The 20112-nt window shown below is 47.8% G+C and overlaps 1 protein-coding gene across 11 annotated transcripts; it reads right to left on the reverse strand.

Moving 5' to 3' along the window:
- Window positions 1-996: 996 nt before the first annotated feature.
- LOC127049859 (catenin alpha-like) lies at window positions 997-19202 on the reverse strand. Of its 11 annotated transcripts, XM_050951161.1 has the most exons (9): window positions 18124-18217; window positions 16463-16496; window positions 14077-14292; window positions 13152-13335; window positions 8036-11338; window positions 5538-5729; window positions 4455-4627; window positions 2828-2945; window positions 997-1655 (listed from the first exon to the last, which is right to left on the reverse strand). In XM_050951161.1, exons 3-9 carry the CDS (start codon window positions 14280-14282, stop codon window positions 1458-1460), a joined length of 4374 nt encoding a protein of 1457 aa, XP_050807118.1. In that variant the 5' UTR covers window positions 14283-14292; window positions 16463-16496; window positions 18124-18217; the 3' UTR covers window positions 997-1457. The 11 variants fall into 11 exon arrangements, 9 of the variants coding, with proteins under 9 accessions (XP_050807118.1, XP_050807117.1, XP_050807126.1 ...); XM_050951160.1 differs by lacking the exon at window positions 16463-16496 and having other exon boundaries at window positions 18124-19202; XM_050951169.1 differs by lacking the exons at window positions 8036-11338; window positions 16463-16496 and having other exon boundaries at window positions 18124-19202.
- Window positions 19203-20112: the final 910 nt, after the last annotated feature.

Consider the following 20112-nt stretch of genomic DNA (forward strand, 5'->3'; position numbering starts at 1 on the left):
TAACCATACAGATGCAGTGGACCTGGCCTATTGGGTATGGGGAAGACAAACCACTTGTCGTTATTCTGGGTGGACTTTATCTGGAAATGGCAAGTCTAGAATCGTAGAATATCATGGTTGGAAGGGATCTCAGTAGGTCATCTAGTCCAACCGCCTGCTCAAAGCAGGACCAGTCCCCAACTAAATCATCCCAGCCAGGGCTTTGTCAAGCCTGACCTTAAAAACCTCTAAGGAAGGGAAAGCTGATTGGAGATAGTAAATGGTTAGAAAGGCCATTCTTCAGGCCAAACTGACCTCTTCAGGAATGGTTGACTTTCTTGAAAATCTCTCATGTCATATCTAGTAAATGTGCCCCAAGTAACAGCCAGTAACCTGTACACCTTGCTCCAAAATGCATAGACCACAGTATACCTAAGGTCTCAGGGAAGATGAGGTCCCCATGGAGTATGATAAATGATGTGACAAAGGAAAGCTAGAAAACCCAATGTTTCACTTCTGGCATACCACACTTAATCTGGAGCTTTTTGTATTGTCCTATGTTCTGTCAATCCACCTGTTGTTCAATGTGGAGCCTGGCATGCACACAGGCTTGTTTGTGTGCTGGTGGTGAGGACTGTTACAATCCTCAAAGTGGCCAGTGTAAATCCATATGAGTCTGAGACTGCAAATGGTTCGGGTTTAGATATGTAGCATTCAGCAAATATGTTGACAAAGGCTAGACACATATACTATCATATTGCCCATTGCTGAGGAGTGTTAGTGTTTTGCTAACATGATGGTGTGCAATAGTATACCTGGCTTCTGCTATAATGAATACAGTATTAAAAAAAATTATGTCAATGAATAATTATGAACTTATCAATACAAAGCACAAGGCTAACGCTCTTTAAGTAATGAGCCATATTAATTTGTGTCAGACCATTTGTATGAGTTGAATTTTTCTTTTAAAATAAAACAGTGATAATTTGTGTCAAAGAAATCTTTTGATTACTAAAATTTGTCTTAAATCCCATTTTATTGGCCATTTTTTCTTTCAAATTTATCTTGACAACTTAAGCACATTTTTGTAGCCTTTTCACTTGCACAAAAGGTACATGGGTACAAAAATCTTGCATTGGAATACCTTGCTACTCCTTTACAACACCACATCAGATAAGTATCTAAGGAACACTTCTATTAAAATAACACAGTTGTTGCTTTTTATACAGCGGCTGCTTCATTGCCAAGAATGACCAGCCGGGGCCTCCAGACTATATATGCTAATGTCACTTATTTGTGAAGGTCTCTCTTGCTCCTGGGCAGCATTATTAGCTTCTAAGGAGGTAAGTGGCATTATTGTCCCTCCCCATTGGTGATGTCATTTCCTGCAAGAGTTAGGGATCAATGACAGAGGCCCCCTCCTACTCCATGGTTGGTTATTGAACAGGTTTGGAATTTGGGGGTAGGGGAGATAGTTCTTAATTCTGAGACGATGGTTCCTGAACCATAGCTGTAAGGGTGGGTTCACACCCTGCACGTGTTCTGCGAAGTCCGAATTCATCCCTATCTGAGTTTAAAGTTTCTTTGACTCTGTGCCACAACAGCTTTTTCTTCCACTGAATACAAAAGGCAGCTGCCTCTGCTGCTTCTGAGTCAGGATCTGGCTTTTGCAAACCCTGTTTGAAGGAAGCAAAATAATTATACATATTAATATACTTGGATAGACAAAGGAGTTTAAAATTTCTTACAGTACAAAGGGGCCTAAATGATAAGAGCTGAAAACACAGTTGTTAATGGGGAATCAGCTAGTGAGGCCCCCAGGGATTTATTCTTAGCCCAACACAATTCAGTATCTTCATCAATTAATTGGAAGAAAAGGAAATCATTGCTGAAAATAATCGGTAGATGACCGAGATCTGTAGGCTGGTAAATAACGAGGACAGCTCACTGATACAGAGCAAGCTGGATTGCTTAATAAATGGGGTGTAGCCAGGCAGCATTTGTTTTAATACAGCCAAAAGCAAAGTCATAATCTAGGAACAAAAAATCCCTGTGTCCTGGAAATCAGTGACTGAAGAGGGTTCACAGGTTTTTTCCAGCACTTGCCTTTTGAAAGAATCTTGACCTATACCAGTGGTTCCCAAATGGGTTCGTGAAATGTTACAGGGGGTTCTCAGGGAAAAATTCCATAATGGTGGACAGAGTTGTCCCTAGGGACCCCGGGCAGCAGCCCGAAGCCCCTGGACTTCCAAGAGCTAAGCAGATCAAAGCAAGCATCTCTATCACACGGAGGAGATTTAAACTTCAAGACTCCTTATAAGAAATGGAAAGGGAGGTGGATATTTTTTGCTGTTTTTTAAATTAAATAGGCAGCTAGTATTGTTTTTAAAATTATTATGAAGAACAAGTTTAAGCTTTGTTGTAATGTGCGGTGTTTGCCTGGACTGCTCAAGCCCTGAATGCTTGTGCAGGAGAACCTCCTTGAGTTGGCTTCTTAAATATCTTCATGCTGTTTCACATCTGATACTCCTCCATGAAACATAGGAGCCTTGTTTTATAACAGGCTTATTCAAAGTGATACAAGCTACGAAAGTGAGATCTTGGAAGAAGGTTGCCATTTTCATAATGTAATGATAAATAATTAAAAAAGTGTGTAATAAGCATATCATAAAAACAAATTTTATATTTCCAAGATCACTGCTTTTATAATTTATACTCAGGTAAAGGAGAAAATACCTGGAAATATTCATTTTTAGGAGGGAGTTAATGAGTCGTGACATTTTGTTGCAAGGGGTTCACAGGTTGTTACAAGTTTGGGAACTACTGACCTATACCAGTGCACACTTACTTTGACGCACGCAGCCTCTGCTGCCTTCAGGGACTGTAGGACCACTTGAAACAGATTCTGTGCATTGTTCACCAGTAGTTCAGCAGAGCACTTACTCCCTGCTGTTGCTGCTTTTACCCTTAAAATATTTACAAATGTAAAGAGAAAGCATTACACAACTTGCTAAGTGACTACATACTGTCATTCTAGAGTCACGGCTGGCTGAGGGCTTCCTGGATCTAGGAAGGTCATAGAACAAGCTGATACATGTGGAAGGAAAGTGCTCCAGTACCGCTGGCCTTTGCTCATGGAACAGTTTTGACCACAGAAGAGATTTTCAGCTTTAAAAAGCCGTTGTAGGGAGAGCAAAAGAATAAAAGCAGGAGCAGTAGTAGCCAGAATGGAGAAGTAGCAAATGCAATGCTGAAACCTGCTGTAGCCTGAATGCCCAATGATACTGCTGCCAGTGCCTAATTACAGACCCTTTCCCTCAATCACCAAGTGTGAGCTAGTCCAGCAGTGGTCCTTCCGGCCAAAGGGGGACAAAGGAAAACTATTGCTGCTATTTGGACTTAGCCTGTGTGCTCAGAGTGTGGAGATGAGGGTGACATAAGCACTGAGACTGTGGCAAGAAGAAATGGGGGAGATGCCTCTGAGCTCTGTTTAACTAGCACAGAGAGCTATGCAGAGATATTCAGGACCCCAGAAAGCCAGCAATGGCATGGCACTCATTGGTCAAGGAGCCCAAGGGACACAGGTGCCCACCTCACACTGGGTTTTGGAGTATCAATGGAAAATTAACTGCAAGGAGCCAGAGAACCTCCAGGCAGACGTAGCATGGCGGAAGCCTGAGAGCAAGAGGGGACATACATGCCTCCTAGCACAAGTAGTGTTAGCTCTGGAGAAAGCTGTTCAAACATTAGCTCAAGGCTTATTCTAGGCTCAGCTGAAGCCCAGAGGTGGCTCAGCACCAGCTGGCTGGGAGGGGGATCGGGCTCTCAAGACAGACAGACAGTTTAGCACTGGGCTATTTTAGAAGTGGAAAGAGATGAGAGTGGAACCTTCAGTTCTGCACAGCAGTGTATAACACTGCATGGGAGGGTAAGATGTGCCGCTCACGAGAGGCTCCCTATTGTCTGCTATCGGAGTCGCTTCTGTAGAGACGCCTCATGCACATGCACTGATTTTAAAGGCACACTGCTGCGGGCTGTGGACCCCACCATGCCACGTGCTGAAAAGTGGAAGTCGGTGAGGAATCTTCATAAATAGAAATATGTAACTATTTTAAAAAATCCGTAATTCAGAAACAAACTACAAATAGGATAGTTATATTGATCTCAATAGGACTTTGGTTAAAATGCCTTCACTCTGCTGACTCGGCAGCCAGTAGCAGGGATCACCCTAACTAGGATGTGGAACAAAAACCAGCGGATATGTTGTTTTTCAGCTTGTAAGAAGGTAAAACAAAGAGGAAAACTCTTCATGGCAGAGACGGTCTTCAGCCAGGTAACTAGACGCCTACCACTGGTGCCATATGCAAATAGGAACAAGACAGACAGTCAGCAGTGTCCTTTAAAATCCCTTTTTAAGAAGGAGTGAACACACACATCAGCCTTGAGAGAGAATATGCTTTGAACCTTCGGTTTACCTGGAAATAATTCTGAGCTGGTTGCTGATTGTTTGGATTTGCTCAGTGACACACAGCAATTCGGTTGCACATCTTTCATCTAGGCAGTTCTTTGCAATCAGGTGGCCAAATCTGACAAACACTTGCCCATTGGAAGCCATTTGACTAGCACAGGCAGTGAGCTGCTCTTTGGTCTAAAATTAAATCAAAAGAAGTCAGGCGAGAGAGGGGGCATTTGCCATAAAATGGATGTAAAACCTACTGTTGCCTTATTCACGCTAGCACATGTTAGCACAACAGAACCTTTTATCGGAGCCTGGCTGAGGACACTGATTGCCCAGCTGTGTCAGGTTTGATGATGTCACATGCATGTATCAACTCCCAAGAGGGCAAAGCTGGGCCTCACAACAGAAACACCCACAAACTTCCTAATGCCCCTTATGGGCATGGTGTGGGGATATTAATGGGCAAACAAACATCATAAAGAGACCTGTGGCAATGGTTCAGAGGCCGATGGAGAAAACAGGGTAGTTTTAAAGTGCTTTCAACATCCGAATTGCAGCCACTGCAGCAGCAATTAATGGCTCATTCCGCCATTTCTAACCTGCTCTGTGAAAGCTACATTGTGGACTGTTTGATATGCCAAACTCCGTCAAAGAACTGGAGTTGCAAATAGACTTTGGGCCCCAAACTTCAGCAGCCAGCAGGCCTGTGGGTAGAAGAGGGAGGGTAATAGTTCCAAGAGCCAATGAATAGATTGAAATAGCAGGGGAAAGGGGCTGAATAATCTTCCTTGCCTTCCTCTTCTCTTTTTTGGAGGAAATTCTTTTCAGAGAATTGCAGATACACTCACACTAATGCTATTACACCTGTTTTAAAAGAAACGGACATTGATTGAGTCTTCCTAGGGGTGTGCGCAGGAGTTAGTGTGTGTTCAGTCTTCTCATCGTGATAACACCCCCTTTCTGACTTACTGAGGCATTGTGCTGTCTCTACAATGTGGCTCAGACATTTGTGATCACCACAGATGGGTGCTTGGAGGATTTAGCTGGCTCTGGTTATTGAGTGAAATATTTCCTCCCATCCTATAACTGCTGGCAATACCGTTATTGGTCCCTTCCTCTTTAGAAACCGTGCCATGTGAGACATCCCAGTGGCCATTTCCTTGGTGACTTGGGACATTTTATTGCTGTCATCCTGCCACTGTCCAGCATCCTCTGGCAGGGCAGCAGGAGTGGCTTCCTTGCCCTGCTCGCTGCTAGTGGAGTGGGAGTCGTTTGGAGAGTCAATCAGGAGCTGTGAAGACAGTGAAACAGATTCACCTCAACCAACCGACCTTCCGTTTTACCATCTCTGCATTACTGACATCCATGGCAAAGTGCTGTCATGAAGAGAGTTTAGACAGTCCCTTTTTGGCAGAAATACTTTTTTAATGTAGGAAATGGGTATGTTTTGAATTTTTACACATGCATATTCTTGAGCTTGTTCTACAGGTTTATTCCTTGAACCATTTCTACTAAGCAAAACAAACAGAAACGTTGCCTAGCTCCATCCCATCCAGTAAGCCAAGCCTCAGTCCTCGCTTTCCACTGGACTGAGTCTAGCTACCCCAGGGGTCCCTTTAAACCCGTATGTCTCTTTAAACAATCTCATATTATCCTCTGACTTGCACCCCAAAGACCATCCTCACTGGAGCTGACAGTTGTGAGCTAAACCAATTTTATCTGGTTTATTTTGAAATGTGTAATGCCTGCTGCAACTGAAAGGAATAGTTTTCAGAAGCTGAAAATGGCAGCCTCCCACACGCTGCCTAACGCATCATATTGGCTTTATGTGGTTTAGAAGCACTACCGGCCAGGTCCCGTCCAATCCTCCCTCCTGCCCAAACAACTGCAAATGCTCAGCAGGATGCTGGGTGGAATATTGCAGTACAAGAGAAAATTAGAGTTGATTAGTGAGTTTAGGGGGTAGCAGATGTAACTGCCACATAAAGAGCTGGGCAGAGAGTTCCCACAGCTGGGCAGGCATAGCTGCAGGAATCCCACAGCTGTGCCTAGCCATCAGACTCGTCTTTTGTCGTACCCACAAAGGCTGAAGATTGGAAGATTTATTCAAATGACTTGATGTCCAAATTTACATGTTTTGCAGAAATGGCAGCAAGCATCCTGCTTACCAGCATAGCAAGACTACAGCATGGAGCACGCTCCATGGTGCAGGATTCTCGCGCTACATTCAAACAGCTATTACTCAAACTATGCACAGCACCCAGCCGCCCTTTGCGAAGCCCAAAGGAAATCCTAGTCAGCTGGGCAAGACCTTCCATATTCGTCACTTTCAAGCATCAACCCTAATTTGGCACCTGAGCGGCTTGTTCCAGCACTCAGAAGTCCTTCCAGCCATCTCTCAAAGTCAATAGAAAGATACCCAGGGACTTTAAAGGGCACAGCATCAGCCCCACATTGCACGGCTGATGAAACTGTATGTGGCCACAAGCTAATTCTAGGTGCCCTGCCTGTCTTCCTGGGCAAGGATTTTAAAAGTGGCTGCTGGGAGTGGGGCTCCCAGCCCCTGCTGACATTCAGTGCAACTCATGTGCCTAACTCCCTTGAGACCCTTTGAGATCCCTGCTCCCCTCCCCCCCCTTTTTTTTTCTTTTTACTTGACACAAGGAGGAATATATATAAGTGGAGCTTCTGCTCTGGTAAATTCAGGCCCTCTCTTCCCCACACCCTCACTTCCCTCAAAGAAAAAAAGTCTGATCTGTACCACTGAGGTAGCCTCCAATTTCATTCTGCAAATCTGCATGTTCACTCTATGTTCTGTGCTCTCAGTATCTTCAGTCACTAGGCATCCCCTGTGCAGTTCAAAAGATCTGGCTATTTCAACTGGAGAAGAATGTGCTAGCCACTCACTAAGGGCGGGTCTACATTACTGCTTAAGTTGATCTAACTTACATCGCTTAGGGAAAAGACATCCCTCCTGCGCAACACTGGTTCTATGTCAGTGGGAGAGCGTCTTCACCAGATGCACAGCAGCACTGGTACATCTGCACCGATGTAGGGCTTTTTTGCTAATTGCAATTATCTCCATTTCAGGAAAAAAATCTGCAAATTTTTTACATTGTGCCTAGCCTCTCAGAGCTAGTTGGAAATACCAACAGATGACTAGTGCTGATACCTTTTTGTATTTGGTTTATTTTAAATGTATTTGTCCATCACAAGTGACCAATATAAAATCTGGTTTCCAGTGAACTCCAGCTTCCGACACAGTTTTGCATCAGAGTTAAGTGAAGTACAAGGCAATCAGCCGGCTTACCTCGTTAACCCAGTGACTGTGGTGCTACTACACCTAGGTAATCTTGAGCCCTGCTATAGGGGACACTCACTGCATGTAGTTCTGCTGCTCGTAGGATATGGAAGCAACAGAGACAGTGAGCGAGAGAGGAAGATGGTTCTGTGCAGCCACAACTCCAAGTCATTGTATAATTTTATTTAAAAAAAAACAAAGCAATCTGAAATGATCAAGACATGGGACTCTTGGACAAGCAGTGAAATGCAGTTGTCACACTTTAGAGAGAGATAAATAGCTAAGATCTACTATACCATGATTTCAAAGGCATCCCTGGCAGTTAAACCTCTGGATTCACTCATGGTAGGCCAGGCATTTGCTGAATTGGCTTGGTGTGTGAGATTCTGGTGTTTGGTGCTGGGTATCTTGGCTGGGGAGAGCTCTGCTTTGCCATGACATTGGTTTGCAACAGCACGTGACTCGCTGTTTTGTAAACACTGCTTAATGAGCTCCAAGGCGGCTTTATCAATGTCCTTCACTGACTGAAGCTGTGTCACCACATAGTGAGCTTTAGCAGACCACTCCCATGCAATGTAGTCTAGCTGGACCAGTTCCTTGTCCTGCTGGCTTTGAAGCTGCTCACCAGCTCTTCCTAGCAGCTCAGCAGTAAGGAGGAGAAGGTGGTCTGTCAGGGAGAGCAGGCTTTCCCGCATTTTTAGATGAGCTGTGTTCTCCAAAGCATCTTCTATGGTGGTCTTGACCAGTTGGACATTTGCCATTATCTGACCTGCCTGTTTAACCATCATTCCGTCACCTCCCTGGGCACGTGCAGGAGGCCAAGCCAGTATGAGGATGCTTTGGATGACCCTCGTGTACTCCCGATTGGTGCTGGTCAGGAGGAGCAGAAGTGCTTTCACTCTCACAGCAAGCTCTCGTTGGAGCAGCTCAGCACGAATGGACAAGTTTGTAGCAGGCACTGGGGAGACAGACAGAACATCCACTACTTGCAGCAGAGCTTCAGTTAGTACCTTCACCTCCTCCCGGAGCGCTAGGATGTCACGCTGCACGCTGTGTTCAGCACAGGCAAGACAGGACAGCCGGGCTGCCTCCTGTATTCTCAAAGAGCTCTCAGAGACAGCTGCCAGGACATCCCGCAAGCGAAGCTTGTGCTTCATTGTGTTCCTCAATTCACCTAAGAACAAAACATCTCGTCCTGTGAACTGATCCACAGCACCCAGGAGCACCTGTATGCTGACAGACCAAAGAAGGCAGATCCCCTCGAGATGGTCCTGGTGAGAATGGAAGCAGTCAGAAGACAGTGCCTTTTCAAGTAAATGCTTTGTATTAGTCTGAGCACGTGTGAATTTTGCTTGGACCCGTACAAACCTTTCCTGAATCTTAGGAACTATGGTGCACTCCTCTTTACAATCTGTATGTGCAACATCAGCCGCTAGCTGAACAACTGTTGCTAACGTCCGCATTATCTCATCCAAAGTTTGTTTGCTCTTCAGAAAGTCTGCTGGAGCTACCATGCAGAACAACTGCTGGACTAGACTGTACCAAGAGCCTGCCACAGCCACCAGGCATTGGTTAGTTTCACAAATCTTCTCTGATAACAGAACAGCTGTTGGAAGAAGTCTGTCTGCTCTGGAAACTGGGTTTGGACCTATCTCCCTAGCTAAGCTAATAACAGATGGCGTTAATAGAACTATCTTTCTGTAGTGGGTCAGCTTTTCCAGGAGTGGCGACTTGACAATTGGTAAGGCTTCCTGAGCTGCATCTACACAACAGTCGGAAAGTTCAAGTAAACCACAGCAAGCAGTGTTTACAGCAGTCATGTCATGTTTCTTTGCTGCAGTGATGAGTTCATTGATTACAGGATGTAAATCCACTCTTCCTGGGTTTAAGTTACCTGCTCTTGGAAGCATCTCAAGAGGAGAGGTGGCTGACGGAAGCTGTTCACTTAAAAATTCTTCCACTAATTCAGTATTGTGAGTAGTGCTCTGTTTTATGACATCTGGTGGTCTGAGCTCTATGTGGTCCTGGGCTGAAAAGCAACACAGCTCTTTTGGAATGTCAAGGCTCCGAATTTGTTCCCGAAGCGGACTCAGAATATCTGGATGATTGGACTCATCCAGCCCCTCTCTGACATTTCGAGTGGAGTCCATCAGATGCTTTACTCTCTTTGAAAATGCGTTTCTAGTTTGTAGACAAGAGATGCCTTCTAAACAGTGGCTAGTAGCAGTTCTCACTTCCAGAATGGAGATTTCCAGTTGCTTAACTAAAACTAACAAACCATTCTTGAAAATGGGATCTCTGACTTTATCCACAAATCTGTTAGTAACTTGGATCACGCGAGCAGCTCGGCTGGTCATATGCGCAGCATGCCATGAAAACCTTCCAGAGTTCTGACTCTCTAGTTCTTGTTCACAACACTGTCTGTGATCGGCCATTTCCTGAATAGACAGATCGAGGAATTCGGGCAAGTTGATTGTCTCATCAACACACGCTAACAAGCTTTCTGTTGTCCAAGCCCATCTTTGATAGAAGGTTTGTAGTTGTTCCTGGATGTTAATCTTATTAGGATCTTTGCTCATTTCCGTGAGGAATAGAGGCACCGTGGCAAGGAGTCTATTTAAACAGTCTACACGATCTTCAATTTCTTTAAAGATTTTGAGGTTGGTGCACCGGGCCAGAACAAAATTTGCCACTTTGAGCATTTGATGAGCATGACTGAAGAAGGCAGTAATAAGAGGCTGAAGTTTTCTTAGAAATCCATCCTCTCCCGCAGGAGAATATTGCACAGTAGTAGGTTCCAGTGCAGCCTCCATTAACCTTTTCAGGGGTTCGTTAATGTCTGTGAAAGTGTCCAGAATCTGACACAAAACAGCAGTGAGCATGGTTTGATCAAGAATCTCCACCTCAACTCTCATCGCATGACATTTCTCTTCTAGGTTACATTCTAGTTGGCTTTGTGCTGGCAGTTCCTCCATTATGCTGCCATAGTTGGAAATGCTTTTCTTGAGCATTAGGAGATGATGGCAGTGCTTTATCAACTGCAGCTTAATACTTGGCCTTGATGAGTTAGCTAAAAGCATGCAGTGGAAGATCACTGTTTCCACACACAAACTGAATTCGCCCTCAGCTAGGTGAGCAGGGTTTGGGTTGAACAGGAGGCCCAGCAGCTGGCTCAGGTCCTGGGAAAAGAGCCCATTTCTTTCCAGTAGTTCCTTGTTTCTGGTGGTGTTTGTCAGCAAGGAAATCAGTTCCTTTATGGTGCTATCCATCAAATGAAAAATGTAGTTTTTGGAACCACTCACTTGCTGGTCCTGGGGGTGCTTCAGGTGACTGTGTTTTGCAGCATGCAACATCGGAACACACTTCCTAAGGATCTGCAGCGTCTGGGCCAAATACTTCTGAGGAGGAGAATCTCGGAGCTCTTGGATGCGTCTTTCTGTCAAATTGTTCAGCAAGAGCAAGGACTCTGAAAAGTCATGGAAAGCTGCCAGCAGGGCTGGTATGTCTCCTGCAAACTCGAGTGCAGTCAGGCAATCCCGAAGCCAATGAGCGGCCTGGGTAATCCTCCTCACTGCAGCATCATCTTCGAGCTGGAGGATCTAGTTGATAAATCAGAACAAAGGTCACAAAAAAGGAACCACTGACCATTTCCCAAGATCTGTGTTGTTCTTTCTGCTAGGAACATACTTGTCATTTTCAGCTTGCTGTCTTTGTGTTTAAAATGCCTGTGTGCATTGATAACATCTGTCTAGGTGAATTTGAGAATAAAAGTGCTCCTGGTGAGTGATACTGGATTGATAGTGCTGAAACCTGAGGGTACAGAACTCTTGTGACATTACAAAAACACCCACAGAGCATCTCAGCACTTCATGAGCATTGATGATCACAGCTTCTCCTCGCTATTGAAAACGAGGGAAGCGTTACTAACCACTCTTGGGGCACAGAGAGGTAAAGTGACTTTGTCTGAGGTCACACCAGAAATCTCCCAATTCCCAGTGTCGTGTCTGACCCACAACCCCAAACTACTTCACCTCATTGGCTCAGCTGTAGAATGGAGGTACCAACACAGCCCTTCTTTTGTAGGGCTCATCTGCTCTGGGGTTTGCAGATGAAAAGGACCATATAAGAGCTACAACATACTCTGTGTGTGGCGAGTCAGAGCCCCGTTATGCTCGCGGCTCTACACTCCTGTAATATGACAGTCCCACCTCCAAAGAGCTTGTAATTTAAGGGCTTGTCTACACTGAGGCTTAGAGTGTGACCAGTTGGGCGGTACATCCAGAGTGCACTAGCCTGCCAGGCACTAACTGGCCATACAGTCCCTGCTCTATGCACTAAAAATTCTGTCATAAGCACCATTGCACAACTTCTGGTGCACAGTAGTGGGGTCCACGCAGCCAGTTAGTGCTCTGTAGCTTTACTCTGCACCACTTGCCACACACTCACACTCTGTGTAGACACGCGCTCAGTACCCACCTGTACAATGGGGGTACGAGCAGTGCCTTGCCTCCCAAGAGCACCAGAGGCTATCATCATTTATCATTTTTCCGACACTTAGGGTTGCCAATTTTGGTTGGACATATTTCTGGAGGTTTCATCACACAACATAATCTTTAATTCCTGGAGACTCCAGGCCAATCCTGGAGGTTTGGCAACTCTACGGATGCTCCTGGTGGGCAAGGCAGGGCAGGGCAGACTTGTCTGGCAGGTGATCTTCATTCCCCACCACAACCTTGTTCTCCACACACATCCCATTCCAGAAAACACGGAAATTAGCCACTGTGCAGATCTCCCCTGAGAAGGCAGAGCTGCTGGGAGCAGGGCTGGTGCAACCATTTAGGTGACCTAGGCGGTCGCCTAGGGTGCTAGGATTTGGGGGGCGCCATTTTCTTCAGCAGCGACCACAGCGGCCGGATCTTTGGCCGCCCCGGTCGCCGCTGGCATTTAGATGGAGGGAGCTGGGCCAGGGGGGTGCGGGGAGGGCCACCTGCAGCAAGTAACGGGGGGGCGGCATGCAGGGGAACTCCCTGCCCCAGCTCACCCCTGCCCCGCCTCCTCCCCGAGCATGCCGTGGCTGCTTCACTTCTCCTGCCTCCCAGGCTTGCAGCGTCTAAGCTGACTGGCGCCACAAGCCTGGGAGGTGGGAGAAGTGAAGCAGTGATGGGGGGCTCGGGGGGCTCGTGCGCAGAGCAGGGATGAGCTGGGGTGGGGGGGGTGCCTCAGGGTGGAGGGGTGGGGAGCTGCCGCGAGGGGGGGGCCTCAGGTTGGGGGCGCAGTAGGGGGGAGGGCGCAAGGTAGAAGTTTCGCCTAGGGCGAGAAACATCCTTGCACCCGCCCTGGCTGGGAGGGAATGAAGGGTTAGTGGAGGAGTGTATTTATAGCATGCAAATGACACAGCTGCACTACACTCACCTTTACAGTCTCCATTAAGACTCTCTTTGCTGAATGAATCAGTTCCTCCTGATGACTCTGAACGTCTGGCTGAATATGAAGTTTCTGGGCCACCAGTAAGATGCTTCTCCCAGACGCGAGGAGAGATTTGGCAGCAGGCAGCATCTCCCCAGCCAGCAGCTCATCGTTGGACTCCTGAGCCACCCTGGCAGAAGGATGCTGATCTCAGGTACGCAAGGTCACACAGACGCCTTTAATGAAATGCGTCGCTGTAAACCAGCGCCAGTATGGGACTGGGAAAGCTACTCCAGAGAGGAGCCAGACATCCTGACCAGGCAGGATACAACTGGCTCCTAATGAACAGACCTCTGTGGAGGGTAAGCAGATATAGGGCAGGGGAGGAGGGGGTGGAATTGTGCTTTCCCTTAATTAAATGTTCTGGTTTTTAAACAGCAGCCACATGTAAGACAGTCACATGAGTGTGTGGTTGGGGGTAGAATGGACCCTCTGCCCAATCCCAGTAAGAGGGGAACCCCCTCCCTGCTTGCCTGCACTCCATCCCATACTAACTGTTTCCCTGCATCTACTAGGTGGTCAACCAACCATGAAGGTATCTCTGTGGCTAGTAAAGGAGGGGCTGGAAATGACAGCTGCACTGCAGGCGAGGAGTTAAAAACCAGAGACATCTTCCAGAAAAGCAACAGACTAGAGTTAAGCAACACTACGGATACAGACAAAAACTAAAAACTAGAATGCCTATATCCCAGTGTGTGAGGCACTTCAAATCAAAACGAAGGGAACCAGAATGCCTGGAACAAACGGATAAATTAAAGAGCAACAAGAGAAATGTGGTCTACAGGTGTCCGTGCCTGCTCCACCTATAACACTTGTACATACATACACGCAGATGGAAATTCATTTTGCCCTCTTTAAAACTCAGTGTTACCTTCTTGCAACATAAGCAAGTTCTTCAGTAGCTTTGGCTAATTCTTCGGCAGCTTTTTCTAAATCAGCTAGGTGCTCGTTATTCACCCCATCCCACTCGGCTGCTATCATTAAATGACAAAGTTGAGCTGCCATGGGTGAAATAATTCTCTCAATGGTTTTGTTGGAGGTTACAGCCCTGATGTCATACAGATAAAAAGGCTCCATTGCGTCTCGGCTACAAACAGAAGACACGCAATTAAAGATTCATCTCCACAATACGGTAAAATTAATTAACAACAGAATGCACTAACTCTGCACCTTCCAGCCAAACATCTCAAAGAACCTTGGGAATATTAATGAATTTAGTCTCACAACGCCCTTGCATTATCCCCAATTTTGCTGCAAGCTGTTTCTACAATCAGAGGTTGTGGTGTGCCCCCCGCACTGGCTCTGATGGGGTTAATACAGGCAAAAGAGATCAGTTTGCCATAAGATGTACCTGGAGGAGAATGAGAAGGCAGTGAGACTGAACTGGGGATGAAGCTCACCTGGGCAGGAGCAGGGGCAGGGGTGGTGTCTATAAAGCTGGGAGCTGGCAGTAGGGAAGGGGCCCGCAGTGAGGAAGCTAGGGAAATACTCCCTGGTACAAGGGGGGAGAGCAGGAGCCTGTCTCAGGAGTGTGGGGAGCAGTCCAGGGAAGGAGCAGTAAGGGCTGGGAGAGGAAAGTTCTGAGCTGCTGGGGGAGGGCTCCTGGATTAGAAGCCATTGTAGAGGGCAGGCATGGGTTCCCCTACAAGCCACGGTAGCAGTGGCATATTAGGGGCAGCCTATCTGGGGACTCCCAGGGATGGTTTGGAAGGAGACGGATAACATCCCATAGGACTGGGGGGTCTTGTTTGTGACTTGACCAGAGGGTTAAACCATGAAGAGGAAAGTGCTGCAGCTCCCAGAGCATGGGAGAGGCCATGGAGCAAGTGATGGGATGAGGAACCACAGGATGAGCTGTCAGAGCATGTGAGGAGCTAATCCCCAAATAGGCCACTAGGAGGTGCCAGAGTGGCAAGAGAGCGCCCCCTGTTGCAGGCATGGCTCTGGTATGTGGCATAATTAAATATTTGGGGGTCTTACGCACGCCACTGATGTCAGTACCCATTTACATCAGTAGTGAATTTGGCCCAGCATGTTAATGTCAGCTTATTAGTCAAAATGGCTCAGATGAAACAAGAGTCAACTTGCTCCACCACTCAAAATTCAAACGTAACCTCAACCACCCCTTTGAGTTTGTACTATTTCCCCTTGATCAGTTTTCACTTTCCTGGGCTGCTGCACTTCCTACTGCCAGACCAGATTAGAAATGGAAAAGATCAGATACTTCCCAGCGGCTCCTGCAGTGTGAGCAGCCTGACCTGACACAGGCATGCCAAAAAGCTTGTGGGAAAACGCTATCTAGTCTCAGGAGAGCTCCAGCTTAATTCTGCAGCCTCAGGTTTCCTCTCCACCTAATAATCTCATCACAAACCACCCAAATCATGCTACTGCATGGAACTGAAATGCTCCAGCGACTGGCCAAAGTTAGAGTTTGCACCAAGACCCTTACAATTATTCATCACCTGCCTCTCATGGTTTCAGACCACTTCAAATTCACCTCCAAAACTATGCTCACTAATTTTGCATACACTGGATGTACACAGGCAAGCATTTGCACATGCCAATTGGACAGTTAGATGTTCATTTACCCACTCTGTATGAGCAGAGGTTAGTTTTGAATGCAGCTGTACGTAATCATTTTAAAATCTGACTCTTGGAGTCTGTTACAATTATTTTATTTCTATTGAATCTTCTATTTTAAATAGAGAATATTCAGAATCTATCAACCCTTCCTCTTAAAAAAAATGTAAGAGTACCACAGGTGCCTTAAATAACTGAATAGCTAAGTGAAATTTACAGGGGAATTAGAAATATGTGCTTGTCACCTCTGCCCAGTGCAGACTCTGATGATGATCGTGTATAATACATGAAACCACATTGTGTGACAATGAAGTTAATCAATAAAAAAACAAGAAGTGTTTTATTCTAGTAACACTGTTACAGTGGCAATTAAGTCTTTTTGATAGAGCTCTCAGTGATGTACCATGTACTTCACAGTTAAAATGTTTTTAATACAGCTTAGTGCAATTTTACTTTGCTTGTCTCAGGTGATCTTATCATTTGAACAGCTTTCCGCTGTAAATTATAAATACAAGAAAGCTATGATTATAGCAGGAACCACATCAAGTACAAAACTCCCCTGAAAGCACTCTCTAAAATTAACAGTAAAGGTTATTAGACACCTGTGAGGCCTTATTGTTATTATCCAGGCACACAACTCAACACATAATGGACAGAAAAACTTAAATTCACTTTACCTTGTGGTGAAATGTGTTTCCACTGGTTTTCCAACTGCAGTTTAATTAAGGTAACAAGCTGCAATTCAATAGGTGGTGTGCACTTCTTTACAAGTAATGAGAAGCTAGTATTGCTGTGGGGTCTCATAGCTACAGGCAGTCAGCTGATGGCTGTGCTGACATCAGAGGCGGTAGTGTTAACTAGTCCTCCCACCGATTTTAAGCACGGAGCTAGTAGAAACTCCACAACCTCCAGCAACAAGCACAGCACTGGTCAGTGAGCGGCTATGGTGGGGAAATGTCTCAGCTACTTATTCTCATTTCAATCCCCTCCCCTCTGTGAGAGAACCATGTGTCTAAATGCAGGGGGAACAATGCCCCCATTCATAAGTGCAACCCAATTCCTATTGTAGCTGATGTGAAAAATGAAGCAGGCAGCTGTGCAGCAATGGGGATGTTCCCAATAGTCATTGGTTGTGGTCAGATTAGGCCCAGCCCTGATGCAGACCTGCCAAGGAATAAGTCCCCCACCTCCCCCCCCCCAGTAAACACCCATCCTCCTAGCACACTGGGGGAGAGCTCCCCTGACCTTGGTTCCAGAGACAGGGAGAACAGGGGCTGTGCACCTGCTTTTATCCCACCCAGATCGGGGGGCAGTGAGGCCGAGCAGGCTGGCAACAGCAGAGACAGGGGCTGGGGAGAGTGGTCTGGGCAATCAGAGACCTGCTGCAAGGGAACAAGAGAGAGACACAGAGATCCCAGCAAAGGAAAGTGAGTGGAGCAGCAAGGAGGGGCTGAGCTGTGGATGCCCTGTAACCCCCCTACCATACTGCTCTGAGACCAGCCATGCAGGGAGCTGTAACTGGCCCCAGCCTGGGGGAATTCATGCCAGCTCATGTCCAGGGAGAGGGTGGCGAGCCCTGTGGGGTAACGGCTGCCTGTCTGCAGAGGCATTCCCAGGCTAGTCCTGAAGCAAGCCCTGTCTGAGCTGTGCATAGCCCCAGACCAGGCCACCCCACCTTGCAGCAGCCAGCGGAGGGCTGAACTCAGACAAGGCCAGGGTTTACTCTGGTCTCTTTTTCTTGCCTTTCCAGTTGACCCTTGACTACAGGCAGGTGAGCAGCCCATTTCCCTCCACTCCCCCTACCGTACTCGGCTGGTGCATTCATGCATTTGGGAGATGGGTCTTCATTCACCCAAGCCTTCTGGGGAACAACATCCAGTGATCTTTTGAACTGGGGTCTCTGTTGTAGGGGAAGATTTGGGGCTTGTACAGGGGTGGGGAGGAGCTTGACGCTGCTAGATAATTTTGTGTGGCACTCTTGACACCATCACTCAGCGGGCAGTGCAGTATCCTAGTCACACCCACTGTCTGGGGCTATCCAACCAAAAAGCCTGGCTTCGCCCCCAAGAAGCAATTGTTACTGTATAGAGTGGGGGGGATTGTATGTATACATAGCAAAGAAATAAGTACGTATCTTTTCAAACCTTTCAACTACTCAGTATATTTCGAAAACTTCTAACAAGTTGTCAGGCTGTTCTGAGAGAGGGAAATTGGTTTGGTTTGGTGGTATGTGTGTGTGCCCTTTTTAACAGTTTAATTCAAGACACTGCCACTACCCTGGTTAGGAATATGTTAATTGTTGGGAATCTATCTAATGTGGGGGGGAGGAGCACTCTACCTCAGAGACAGAGGTGGGCAAGAGGAGCAGCTGGTGAGGAGGTACAAGGCCAAGAGGACATGGCGATTTGGAAGCTCCTTCATCATAGTCTCCAGGTGAATCTTACCAGGGGCATCCTGGTACCCAAAGTATCCCATACTCTTCTCTTCCTCAGAAGCAGCATTGCTGGTAGAGCACAGTGAGATGTTGGAAAATCAAATATCTGGTATTTGCCCAGACCTTTCCCAGTTCTCTCTATAACCTTTCTTAGTACGAACATTGAGTAAGCAACTATTCCTTAATAAATCATGTCTTTTGTATTCCACTCCACAGCAACCATCCCACAGTGGGATTTTGTTTGCAGGATATCCTGTAAGTGGGTGAGAAGCTTTATGCTTATAGGTTAGTGGACAATATGGGGCATAGGCAGTGACTGCTACATTTGAAGTAGCATTTATTTTTAGGATTCCTGAACTTCCACTCTGACTTCTCCAACAGCCAGAGAGCATGAGAGATAGAACTGTGGGTAGGAAGAACACCATCTGCCAATCTCAGTGCAGGTCAATAGCAGCATAAGCTGAAATGTCCCAGCATAGGACATGGGGCCAAGAGTGAAGTGAGACATCTCGCTACTTTCAAAATGAATTTGAAATACAGCTACAACAATTGAGAGAAAATGCTTGAATGAGCAGTGGAGGCAGAAACCAAAGGCTTAAACGGTAGGAACTGAGCACCCTGGAGTCTCCTAGCCAGGGATGAGCTATTGCACTGAAGTGTTGCATCACTGTGACCTGAGAATGGCTCTCTGGTCTGTTACTATATCACCTCTGCAGGAGGCCTTCAGGGGATAGTTAAGGAAGAGGAGGAATCAAACTGCTTCTGGGCACGAGGTCATGTGGTGCTGGTATCAAGTGAGTCTCCTTCTTGGCTGAGGGAGCCTCTTTAGGATATTTATTCATTGGGGAGAGGGGCAAGTCCCCTCCCCTTTAATTTTTCCCTGGGAGTGCGGAGCATCTCCTCCTTTCTCCCCTCAGTTAATATTTATGGAGCTATACAGACCCCATGGAGCTGGAAGGGACCCTGAAAGGTCATGGAGTCCAGCCCCCTGCCTTCGCTAGCAGGACCCGTTTTTGCCCCAGATCCCTACGTGGCCCCTCACGGGCTGAACTCAACCCTGGGTTCAGCAGGCCAATGCTCAACCCCCTGAGCTAGGGTGACCAGAGGTCCTGATGTAACAGGGACAGGCCGCATTTTGGGTCTTTTCCTTATATAGGCTCCTATTACCCCCCCCACCCCCCGCTGGATGTTTCACACTTGCTGCCCGCTCGCCCCAGTCACATCCCTCAACTCGAAGGGGGACAGAGCCAGGCCCCCGCTCGGGCTCACAAACGGCTCTTCTGAGCCCCCCGGCGGCGCCCGGGGCCGCTCCCCGCCCGAGGGCCCCCCCCCCGGGCCGCACAGCGGGGTCTGTGGCCCGGGGCCGCTCCCCGTCGGCTCAGCCCGGCCGGGGCCGTCAGCGGACACGGGGCTGCCCCGGGGAGCCGGTGCCGGGGTCTCGGCTCCTCGCACAGGCCCCGCTGGCCACGGCGTCACTTCCGGTGGAGCGGCCAGTCGTAAACGCTTCCGGGTCCGGGGCGGGGGGAGGCCGCAGCGCGCGCCAGGGCCCCGCCCCTTCCCCAGCGCGCGCTGCCGACCTGCGCCCTGCCCCCTTGTGCAGCGCCGAGCACAGCCGAGGCTGCGGCCGCCGCAATCGTCACGTCAGCCCGTTCCCGAGCGGGGCCCAGAGTCACCCGGGGATACGCGGCGCTGAGCGGGGCGGGAGGTGCAGCCCCGTGACGGGTTGGGGGGGCGCCGGCCCCCCGAAACTCGCCCCCTCAGAGGCGCTCGGTCCCCCGTCCCCCGCCCGCCAGCTCAGCGGGGAGCAGCTCGCGGCGGGCATGGGAGGAGGCGCCGGGCTCGCTGCCGCTGCCGGCCGGGTCCCGGGCCCGTGAGCCAGGCTGCGGGCATGGG

The sequence above is a fragment of the Gopherus flavomarginatus genome, chromosome 4 (assembly GCF_025201925.1).
Source record: "Gopherus flavomarginatus isolate rGopFla2 chromosome 4, rGopFla2.mat.asm, whole genome shotgun sequence".
In the NCBI taxonomy this organism is placed as follows: domain Eukaryota; kingdom Metazoa; phylum Chordata; order Testudines; family Testudinidae; genus Gopherus; species Gopherus flavomarginatus.